This window comes from Canis aureus, chromosome 12 (genome assembly GCF_053574225.1).
Source record: "Canis aureus isolate CA01 chromosome 12, VMU_Caureus_v.1.0, whole genome shotgun sequence".
Lineage (NCBI taxonomy): Eukaryota > Metazoa > Chordata > Mammalia > Carnivora > Canidae > Canis > Canis aureus.
In genome coordinates this window covers 4,764,332-4,776,417 of record NC_135622.1, presented here as the reverse complement: position 1 = coordinate 4,776,417, position 12,086 = coordinate 4,764,332, and the positions used below count along the sequence as shown (strand labels likewise).

General features: G+C 39.1%; 1 protein-coding gene across 8 annotated transcripts in view; it reads right to left on the bottom strand.

Annotated features, from left to right (window-relative positions):
- Positions 1 to 1,283: 1,283 nt before the first annotated feature.
- Positions 1,284 to 12,086, bottom strand: part of ARNT (aryl hydrocarbon receptor nuclear translocator) — a 70,163-nt gene continuing 59,360 nt past the window's right edge. For 4 of the 8 annotated variants that reach the window (XM_077842373.1, XM_077842369.1, XM_077842372.1 and 1 more), the window contains 9 exons: positions 10,019 to 10,170; positions 7,610 to 7,720; positions 7,395 to 7,467; positions 7,116 to 7,239; positions 6,837 to 6,939; positions 6,305 to 6,452; positions 5,068 to 5,230; positions 4,052 to 4,218; positions 1,284 to 3,314 (listed from right to left, as the gene is read on the bottom strand). In XM_077842373.1, coding sequence (XP_077698499.1) covers positions 3,225 to 3,314; positions 4,052 to 4,218; positions 5,068 to 5,230; positions 6,305 to 6,452; positions 6,837 to 6,939; positions 7,116 to 7,239; positions 7,395 to 7,467; positions 7,610 to 7,720; positions 10,019 to 10,170 — 1,131 coding nt within the window. In that variant the 3' untranslated portion in view covers positions 1,284 to 3,224. Of the gene's footprint in view, positions 3,315 to 4,051; positions 4,219 to 5,067; positions 5,231 to 5,468; positions 5,730 to 6,304; positions 6,453 to 6,836; positions 6,940 to 7,115; positions 7,240 to 7,394; positions 7,468 to 7,609; positions 7,721 to 10,018; positions 10,171 to 12,086 lie in introns of those variants that run through there. The other 4 variants (XM_077842371.1, XM_077842374.1, XM_077842375.1 and 1 more) reach the window with 3 other exon arrangements.

Here is a 12,086-nt window from a genome sequence, read left to right as displayed (position 1 = left end):
TGTGTGTGTGGAGTGTGTGTGCCAGGATGGAGAGTTGCTAGGTATTTAGTTTCACATGACTGTCTTTGAGGGCAGTAAAAAAAAAAAAAAAAAAAAGACTTCAATACACATTGTTGTATTGGAGCTTACCTTCACTTTGATGGTTAACAGGACACAGTCCTGGTCTCCCCCATCCTTCTTTATTATATAGTATTATATTGGGGATTACATCTTCTCCTGTCCTTTTCCTGTTATCAGCCATCTCTCCCAACTTTGAAACCTTAGTTTTCAAGTTTGTGTCTGACCCTCACAGCAAGGATGAGGGAATAAATACAAGACTAGAAAAGAGTATGTAGGAAGCCATGGGCTCTAAAATCACTAGTAGTTTATAAGCTTGTTGGCTAAAAGTTATCAATAGCTCTCCCAGCTTAATACAGTTTTGCTGAGGAAGGATATGCCCAAATGTCCAGATGAAACTTGTTCTAAAAGTAACCAAAAACAGCATTCCTAATTAATGACTTCACTTGAATCAATGCCATAAGCACTGACATGTGACTTCTTTGTTGCTCTAATTCTCAGATGGTGGGATGCCTGAACATTATCTGTTTCAATTATTAAAATCCCTGATCCAAGACCAGTCATGTGAGCTTCTCCAAATGATTCCGACAACATCTAGGCATGTGACAGATCATAAGAGTCTAGTTCAGTCCCTAAACCACATCCCCAAACTCCCATTTTCTTCCACAAATAGAGATGGGGGAAGAGGAAAAGACCGTCCTTATACACAGCGGCAGATTCAATTTCTAGCTGGACTGCACACATAAGACCCTCAAGAATATAGGTTTATGCCTGCCTGTAAATTTTAAGATTTCTTAATGAACCACATGGTCCTAGAAGGAAACCAAGTCCAGACCCAAACGGTTTAAATTTCCTCATTCATATATCCTTTTCATCCAGGAGAGCAGGGGATACTAGGGCAAGGAATCTGATGTGCTTTATCGGTCTCAAATCTCATTTCTGTCTGCTCTGGAGGACTTGGGCAATTCCCCAACCCCAGTCTCATGGTCAGATGTCCCTGCTGATTTTACTCAGAATGAGTCAGGATCAGGAGGACAACCAAGGAGTGCTGAGTGATCAGAGCCCTATGATTTCTGAATCCTGAAATTATAGACACACTGTGCCTTATGTTTGCATATCTGGTGTTCAAACTATGGACTATGGATTCAACTAGTTGTGGGTATTTGTTGTTTATGAGCTGGAAAGGAATAATAAAGCCGCAATCAAGACCACACAACACAACAAAGTTTACAAAAGGAAAAAATATTTTGTTTTAAAATCTTTGCTACATGTCATTATTTTTGCCACTGTAAAGCTCAGCATAGATGCCAGCAGTACAGAAACGGCCAACAAGAAAAAAACAAAACAATCAAAAATAAAACCCTGAAGGAAAAGCAGAAACAAAACCCCCAGAGCATCTTTTCCCTCCCTTCTCCTTCCCCAAAAGCCCTATAACTGTACAATATTATAGTCCTGATCACATTTAAAAACAGTCAATTATTAAAAAACAAGGATTCCATTGGAAACTCAACTTTTTGGTTTCTTAAATTGTGATATAAATATATATGTATATGGTATGTGTGCACATAGAATAAAAAAATAGTCTCCTTTTCAACTCCACTACCTGGCACCAGACTGGAGACAAAAGGGAGAGAAACCCAGTAATGATGCTCTCTCAGCCTCTCCTAAGGCCATCTGTGCTCCTCAGTCTCCAATGGCTATGTTTAATATGTCTTCTCCTTATTTCAGTCTTTCACTTAAGATACTGGCCTGAGCCAATCAAAAAGAAAGGGGGGGGGGGGGCTGATAGACATGACTGTTACCTGAGGAAGGTAAAGAGTGAGAGTAGTAACCGGTATCTGCATTTATATGGCTATAGTTAACTCAGTGACCCTGTAAGGAATGGAGTCTAGGCTCCATCTATCACGTGGATTTATTCTCTTGCATCATAAAGAAAAATCCAATCTTATGATTGGAAGGAGCAAAAGGTGAGAACTATAGGTCCAGAAAAGACCTAAATCTCAATTTCTAACCAGACTGAATTGAGAATGGGATTAAAGAGGCTACTTTGCAAGAAGGTTTGGTATTTGGTTTGAACTCCAGCAGTGAAGATTTCACTGGGACTGCTAATCCAAGAAGTTGAGTTTCCATGCAGAAATAACCTCTACAGAACACACATCATATGTGATTCTGACAGAAAAATGCAGCAAGTATGGCCAAGTATGGGGTTTTTGAAAGGGGTTTATCTTCCCACCCTAAACATCTGTAATATTTGCAGATCTTCCATATAAGGTGAGAGCACCAAAAGTGGGACTGACCCAGCTTTATCACTAAATATGTTTGATAAGAAACCAACCACATCAACAGAAGACTATATATATCTGCTTACAGTTGCATACTGGCTGGGCATAGATGTAAGTGCAGCAAAGACATTTATTTAAATACTCTTTGGCTGCAATACTAAGTGGAAAATACATAGAAGATTTAACTCCTTAGGACTCTTTGAAGAATATACAGAAAAACAAAGATAAAATCTGGGACAAATTTTGCATAACTCCCTAATAGGGAGAAAGAAACAAACACAGAAACACACGTGTGGATATATATGTGTGTGTGCGCATGCGCACGCGCACACACACAAACACACACACACACACACACACACACTCTCTCTCTTTCTCCCTCTCCCTCTCTCAACTTCCTCGCTCACCAGGCAGCAGAAAGAGCTTATTATGCTTACTTCCTAAAGCCCTATACATACCTACCATGTTTCGTGGTCCTCAAATATGAGGACATTTCTCTTCTCCCCCACCTTATTCAGAATTTCTTTCCAAAAACAAGCCACAGTATTGAAGGCAAATAGTGGGTGTCATGTTCTCTAACCTGCCTCTTGACCCTAGCACAAATCATTTCTGCACAAATCAGAAAGACATAAGGAAAGGCATTCTTAACTTTACCCAGCCTCAGTTTTTCAAAGGATCCCTAAAGCCTTCAGGATTCACCCCATTTCTTCTATAAATGTTATCTCAGAGGCAGAAGGGCAAGAAAAGGCCAAAAGGAAGGGGGGTACACATTAGGGGTGAGGGAAGGGAAGGGAGAGGGACTTTTATTCTCTTTACAGAAAGATTTGCTTTTTAAAAACAAACGGTGATTTTTCTCCCCCACCCCTTATCCTCACCCCAAAAGTTCTATTCTGAAAAGGAGGGAAACATAGTTAGGTCAGGAAATTCTTCATTGTTGTAGCTGTTGCTCTGGTCTCCCAGCATGGACAGCATCTCCTAATAAGAGAAACAGAGCAAGTCTAGTCACACACCTTAATCCCTCACATTTAGCGAACTTCTTCCTAGAATTCCCCTAAAGCATCACTCCTGACCCCACACAGTTTCTGTGGGGCTGAGCTCCCTAAGCCTTCCCTACTCCCAGAAACTCCCTGACTCCTTTAGATGACAACTTTGGTTCCTAGTCCCTTCTCTGGTTTCCTCCTACAGTTCCACATTTTTCCTCTTTTCTAGTCTTTTATATTTTTCAAAAAGAGAAAAATCTGCTTGCCACATTTCATATACTCCCCACGAACACATATGGAATTATCTCTTACCGTATTTGTTTTCTACCAAATCTGTTTTGCTTTCTTTCAACCTGTGTTTTAAACAAGCTCTTCTTTTGTCCTAAGATTATTCTATATGCTTTTTCAGTCCCCTCAGGACTTAGGTAAATGGGCTCTTATAGCTATAATCAGTATGTTTATACCCAAGCTACTGTACAGTGGGGATGTGGCCTCCTTGAATGGGCTAAAAGGATTCCCTTTAACATCTTCTCACGGTGCTTCACATCACTAAAGATGGTCTGGTTAAAGGCTGTTCCAGTTAATGACATTTATCCCTATATGTGCCCACTCCGTCTTATCCCACATACTCCCAACACCTCAGGCCACATGCATATTTCCTTCTCTATCTCTGTCCTCTGACCCTTTCTCTACCAGTTTCTGATTTCTGAAGTCTGATTTTCAACCTCTCACCTGGAAGACCTCAGGCTGGCCAGGTTGCTGTGCTGATGGCTGTTGAACATGTTGCTCATTAGAACTCGACCGATGATGAGGCTGCTGGCCCTGCCACTGTGGCCAGACACCTACACCCTCTGCTGTCCGTGTCTGGAATTGTCCTGTAGTCTGTCCAGTCTCGGAAGCTAGAAATACAGTAAGGAACAACAACCAACTTTAAGCTAGTAACTCCACTGGAGAGGAGAAACTAGCACGTAGATACTTTCAGGGCAACCCAGGTGGCTCAGCGGTTTAGCGCCACCTTCAGCCCAGGGCCTGATCCTGGAGATCCGGTATCGAGTCCCATTTCAGGCTCCCTGCATGGAGCCTGCTTCTCTCTCTGCCTGTGTCTCTGCCTTTCTCTCTATCTCTCTCTCTCTGCGTCTCTCATGAATAAAGAAATAATATCTTTTTTTTTTTAAAAAAAAGATACTTTCTGCTCTTCTCTGTTAATCAATGCCTCCTCAATTCCAAAACCTGGCCCAAATTAATTTCTCTTCTTTGCATAGCCTTTCCAAAGAGTCCTTTGATCATTTAGACGAAATTTGATTATCATTTAATATATAATACCTTATGCACTTTTTAAATACGCCTTTTTCTTTTTCTTTTTTTTCTTTCTTTTTTTTTAATACGCCTTTTTCATGTGGGTAAATTTTAAATCCCAGGGCAGCCCGAGTGGCTCAGCAGTTTAGCGCCGCTGATCCTGGAGACCTGGGATCGAGTCCCACATCGGGCTCCCTACATGGAGCCTGCTTCTCCCTCTGCCTGTGTCTCTGCCTCTCTCTTTCTCTCTGTGTCTCTCATGAATAAATAAATAAAATCTTTTTAAAAATTAATTAATTAATTGATTTTAAATTCCAAATGGACTGTCACTTTGCATTTCTCCACAATTAGGTCAGTGTACCCAGGACCCAAGCAAACTGTTTTAACTACTAAATCCTTTCTGTTTAGTGGTGTCACTTTCCTGTTACCCTCCTTTCTAATCTGAAACTCACCAAAGTTGGATCCACGACTGGTGAGATTAGGATAGGCAGCAGCACCAGGTGATGCAGTAGAAGCACCAGGAAGGGACATGGGGCTGAAGGAGGACGGAGTCTGAAAGTTGCCCACACCAAATTGGGAAGAACGAGTCTTGGCTGTAGCCTGAGCAGCCACCTGCTGAAAGAGAAAGGGATAGAGAACAACAAATGAAACATTAACATTATTGGACATGCCATTCCTATGAGTCAACCATCTGTCAATCACTGGATTCTTCTGAGCCAAGCTCATCATTTATTTCTTACTATTTCTTCTAATTAATGCCAATCTCCTTCGACACTACCTTTAGGCAGGTATAACAAAGTGTAAAAGCAAAGAACTATGAGATTAATAAACTATATACATCTAGAGTCGTAAGAAATTTTTCCAGTTTTTATTTTCCTTTTATGCTTTTGAGATATATTGCATATAACAATTTTGGAGTGTGCTTTTTGGTTTGGGCTTCTTTATTTAAAATAATGGGACGCCTGGGTGGCTCAGTGGTTGAGCGTCTGCCTTTGGCTCAGGGAGCAATCCTGGAGTCCAGGGATCGAGTCCCACATCGGGCTCCCTGCATGGAGCCTGCTTCTTCTTCTGGCTGTGTCTCTGCCTCTTTCTGTCTCTCAGGAATAAATAAAATCTTTTAAAAATAAACAAATAAAATATTACTGTGCAATATAAGCATATATTAATATATGAAAAAATATTAGCTTTAAACAGTACAAAATAGAAACTCAGAATTGACTCCAAAACAAATCAGTAAATCAAATCTGTTTAATGTGTTATAGGTGAGTAATTCTGAATAAATGCGACTATGTGAGAACCATACTCTGAGATTTGGGGATTATTTGTTTTTAATTATCTAGCTACTCCCAATAAAGAGAAAAACTGGAAGGTAGGGGGTGGGGGTTGAGAAGATATCTAGATAGATGACAATAGAAAAAAGCCCAACCAACCAAACAAAAACTAGTATACGGGGAACAGACAGAAGAGAAGCTTTAGGAGATCCCTGGGTGGCGCAGCGGTTTGGCGCCTGCCTTTGGCCCAGGGCGCGATCCTGGAGACCCGGGATCGAATCCCACATCGGGCTCCCAGTGCATGGAGCCTGCTTCTCCCTCTGCCTATGTCTCTGCCTCTCTTTCTCTCTCTGTGACTATCATAAATAAATTTAAAAAAAATTAAAAAAAAAAAAAAAAAAAAGAAGAGAAGCTTTACCTGGGCAGAGAATCCTGGGCGGGTGCTAGGGGTCCAAGTGGGGGCTGCTCCCTGGGGGGCGTTGGAGTGGCGGGAAATCTGGGCCAACATCTGCCCTGCAGAAGCTGATGGCTGGACGATGGTTACAGGAGGGGCCAGACCACTATTTCTAGAGTGAACAAATAGTGCAGTACAAGATTAAAAGGATGGGTTTACCACAAAATCTAGGAATCACAGAACAATCTAGTGCTATTCCTAGGTCCCCCTGACTTCCCTGGGGTTAAGGAAAACTTGGTTAACAGAATTTGGAAAAAAATGAGAAAAACTGACAGTCACAGACCAATCAGGACACACAGAGATGGAACCTATAACATAGCAACAGGACAGATGCAAAGAAATAGGAGGAAGGAAAGCAGCTTGCCTCATCTTAAGTCTTACAAGTTCTACTGCTTTGTCTGAAATAATCAGAGAAAGCTAGGGAAGAATAAAACTTGGATTTAGCAACTGAATGCCTCAGTTGCCCTGTAAAGCAGCACATACATAAGGGGCTCACCTGAAATTCTCTGCCGGCCGGGGGGTAGGAGGGAATGTGTTGCCCTGTGAGAATAGCTGTTGGGTGGCAGGGACAGTGCTGGAGGAGATGCCTTTACTCTGATCTGTGGACCAAAAGGAGTGGGGGGAGGGCCAGTCAAGGGGCTGTAGTACATTAGTTCAGCAAGTTCCTATTTTCTCATGAGGTATTATGATTAAGTGGAAGGATGTTGGGCAACAGCAGGCACATCAATAAGTGATCTAAATGAAAATTTAAAAGGAGAATACGGAAGAAACATACCTGCATTAATGTTGGAGTAGATTTCTGAAAATCTTGGATCTCTATCCTGGGCAAACAGACCATCTGTCTTCTCGAGGGGCTTGCTGTGTTCTGGCCCTGTGGTTGTCACAGGCTGAACAGAAACCTGTATGTTACAATGATAAAAATACCATGAAAAGATTTAACACGACAATTCAACAACCATAACATTCACATAAAGATATACATACACTCTAAATGGCCCTGGGGGACATTTCTTAAGGAAATGCTCATAGTCCTCTTAAAAGATAACACACTTACCTGGGAATGATTGAAGCCAGCCAGTCCATCTCTTGCTGATACCACATCCAACTCTGTTTGCTGTTGCTGTTGCCTATATGTTAAAGACCAGTGAGGAGAGAAAGATTTTTTTAATGTGGGGGAAGGGCTTAAAATAAACAAACAAATGGGATTGCAGATGCCTACTCCCCACGGTGAGTCACTGATGAATGGATGATTCTTCTATTGTTTCTCACCTGGATGCCAACTGCCCTGAGCTCATCTCCAGGGGTAAATTAGCTGTGGGACCTAGCTGTGGTCTCTGGATTGTGTTGGACAGTGTAGGCCTTGGTTCCTGGCTGGAGTTCCTGGGAAAATGAAGAGCAGACAGAACAGACGGGGAAAAAAGGATCTAGCACTATTTGTACAGAAAGCTGCATAGATTCACCTGTAGGTGAGGCAATAACTAATAAATTCTCCTTTGAAATCTAATCCTTTAAGTAACCTATGACTTAAAATTCAGCAAATATTTCATACCATGGACAATGAGGTACAAACAAAAACTATGTCCTGTGGTGTAAGAGTTTATCCAGTATAAGGTCTAACTCCTAGGGACTCAATACCTAGTTGGTATATATGTGTGTATCCATATCCTGGGGTTTTAAAAAGCATAAGTAAAAAAAACTAACAGTACACACACAAACATTAACAAAGACTCTCTGCATAGTAAGAATTTGTTCCCTTCTCTTTATAGTTTTCCATACTTTTTTTTTTTTTTTTTTTAAGATTTTGTCCATTTATTCATGAGAGACACAGAGAGAGAGGCAGAGACACAGGCAGAGAGAGAAGCAGGCTAGGATCCTCACAGGGAGCCGGATGTGCACTCGGATCCCAGGACACCGGGATCACGCCCCAAGTCAAAGGCAGATGCTCAACTGCTGAGCCACCCAGGCCTCCCTATAGTTTTCTACTTTCCAAATTTTCTGTAAAAAATATTTATTTAAAAAATTTTAAGAATTAAATTGTGGTGGAAAAATGGTACATAAAAATGTGAACATTATTTACAAAAACAAGTTCTAAAAGTACTTAAAATTTCAAAATTTAAACAAAATGGAAATACAAAACAATGGTTTTTCTGTAATATAAAGATGCAAAAACACTACACTGCCAATGACCATATACCTGAGTCCTAAATAAGTACAATTTCTAACTCAATTCACTCTGCTACACTAATTAGAAAAGAATTAAACTTTAAAAGCCCTAAAAGTAGAAGGACACAGACTCAATGTTGTTACCAGGTTACTACTTATACTTGATAATCATTTCTAAGCAGATCTTCAAGAGATAGGCTCAGGGCTAATTCTATATATATAGATTAAATGGGAAAAAAATAATCTGACAATTGACTTCTACTGGAATGGGTATAATAAAAGCGACAGTAAAAATGTGAAGGAATTCGAACACTAATTACATTGCTGATGGTAGTGTAAAGGATGAAGCTTTGGGAAGAGTTTTGCAGTTCCTCAAAAGATTAAACACAGAGTTGCCATGTAACCCAGCAATTCCACTCCTAGGTATATACCCAAGAAAATAAAAACATATCCACATAAACACTGGTATATCAATGTCCATAGCTGTGTTCTAAATAGTCAAAAAGTAGAAATAACCCAATGTCCATCAATTAATGAATGGATAAACTAAATGTATCCCTGGACAAAGGAATATTATTTGGCAATAAAAAAAAGTACAAATAAATGCTACAACAGAGATAACCCTTAAAATATTATACTAAGCAAAAGAGGTTGGTTACAAGGACTCATATATTGTTATGATTCCATTCATATAAAATATCTAGAATAGACAAATTTAGAGAAACAGAAAATAGATTAGTTGTCACACAGGGCTTGGGGAGTGGGGAGGATGACTATTAATGAATACAGAATTTCTTTTGGGGGCAATGAGCATGTACTGAAATTAGATTGTGGTAATAGTTGTACAACCCTGTGACACACTAAAAAAATTATATACTTTAAATGGGTGCACTACCATGCAACCTATCACAAAATCAATAAAACTAGTTTTTACAAAGCTGAGAAGGAAAAGCCCAAACAGAAAGGAATCAAGGAACAGAACAGATATAGTTATGCTCAAAAGCAAAGAAAACTACAGTCCATAGGCCAAATTCAGTCCACTGCCTGTTTTTGTAAATAGAAGTTTGTTGGAACATAGCTATCTTTATTCATTTCATTTGTCTAGGACTCTTTTCATGTTATAATAGCAGAGTTGAGTAATTTCAATAGAGACCATATGCCCCCACAAAGCTAATATAATTACTACCTTGGCCTTTTACAAAAAGAGTTTGCAGATACCTGCTCTAGGGGAAAATTCTACCAGGATAAAGCAATGAACTGGTATATAAAACGATATCCTTTCTAGAAAGAGTTTAAGCATAAAATTGAAATACGAACCCTTCACATCTCAGAACTTACTATCTAAAGTACTGTTTGTTAAAAATCTTATTGTGTAGTAAACTGCCAAGATGAGGAACTTCAAACTAATGGTGTTTACCACTACAAAGGGCAGAAGAGTAGCAGACAGCTTGATGGCTAAGCAGACTTGGCCCCATGAGAAATCCCAACACTGGAAAAAGCCTTTATAGTACATACTTCACATTGGTGTTGGTACAGATGATATACTCAATTTCATCTGAATAAGGGTTCTGGAAAGTAAAGGAGCTGGTTCTCATCCAGAGCCATTCTCGGTTCTTAGACCGAAACCGGAACATGACAGACAGCACCTGGCCTTTTAACTTCACCACCTGAAAAAGTTTTCAAGTTATCAGTGAAACCCACAAAAAATTTTCTTTAGAATTTTTTTTCAATTCCCCATTTCTACCACCCTAAGATTCATGTGTTACAGTCCTTGAAGTACCAGTCTCTTTCAACGTTACTGACAAAACAACAGGGGGAGTGAAAGCTAAGTGCTAAATAACAAGAAGGTATATTTATAATTCTTCCTAGAGTCTCAAATAGCTATTTGATCACATACAGGAGTAACAATTTTTTCCAGAATAAAGACTGTTTCCCCACTTCGCTTGGGAAGTCCCTTAAAGATATGTTGATCTAGCTTTACAAGTCTAAAGTAGAAATTTGTACTTTGATATTGAAATAGCTTACATGTTGCTCCTCAATCCTAGGTCTTCCCCTAAGCCTGAGAATTTGTTTTCACAGCACCCATGTAGGTTTCTATAAATAAAACTAAGTTGGCTTTAGTCTTGTTTTGCTTTTGTTTTTTAAAAGAAAATCATCTTAGATTTTAGTGTCTAGTTTTATGAAATAGAAAATTATCTTGACCTTTCCTCCCTAACAAAAAAATAGTATGAGCAGCTATTATTTATTTTGTAGTTACTATATGTCAAGCACTGGACTATGTGCTTTTATTTTTTTTTCAGAACATCAACACTTAACATGATAAAGAAGTGAGATGTGAACATTTGAATTTTTTTTTTAAGATTTTATTTATTTCTTCATGAGAGGCACACAGAGAGAGGCAGAGACACAGGCAGAGGATGAAGCAGGCTCCATGCAGGAAGCCTGATGTGGGACTCCATCCTGGGACTCCAGGATCACACCCCAAGCCAAAGGCAGATGCTCAACTGCTGAGCCACCCAGGCCTCCCTGAATATTTGAATTTAAACAATAGTAATCATTCTTTAATTTTTGCATGTGCTCACTGTGTAATATATACAGAATTAATATAATTACATTGGTACACAACTATGTACTGGATTTGAAAACCTGCTTACTGAGGTATATATCTATTCTAATGAAGCATAAGTCCAGTGCTCCAAAATACCTACACTTTTTAAGAAAAAGCGGTAACACTTGTGTTTAAGCTGCTAATGGTGGAAATAACTGCTGACATTAAAGCTGACTGAGAAATAATTACAGCAGAAAATGGGACACACTTCACTTTGCAATAATAAAATGGCACATTTTATATATACATATACACACATACCTTTCACAAATCAAGTGTGAAATACAACACTGCAGTAACCATAACAGACAGAAAACAAGCTTGGTTGGATATAACTAAATTTATTACTGAGAAAGAAATATAAATCCAACTAGACTTAAGAAATATCAAAATCAGGAAATCAGCACCTAAAGGCTGGAGACCACACATTAAAAATCACCCTTATCTAAGTACCCTAAAATCACAGTAGCAACTAATGTCAGAATAATAACCTTGAGATTATGTAGAGTGTTATAGGAGTCATTAAAGCTATTTTGGAATAAACATTTTCTGGAAGTGATAAAATGATGCTCTGTGACCCAAAGTTGTCAGAATTAGGACTTTCAAGGATTTAAAATATACTGTATAATCTCTTCTCACACTGCTGAAGGTCCATGTCATGTCCTTAGTTTTGAATGGATTCAAGAGAAGTCAGAATAGTTTTTCAGAAAAAAAAAAAAAAAAAAAATAGAATAGTTTTTCAGAATGGTTTTCCTGAATCCACACATATACAAAATGTGGTTCTTCTGTGAGGTACAGCTGAGCACATGGAATGGTAATGCTGAGGGTTCAGGTGACAGGCATTTTACTGCCATCATCTGATTTTCTCTAGAAGCTGGGCTATATGCTCTAAACATATTGTCTTATTTAATCTTCCTAACAACACTCTGAATTTAAGTACTGCTATTATATCTATTGAATATGTTAGAACACTAC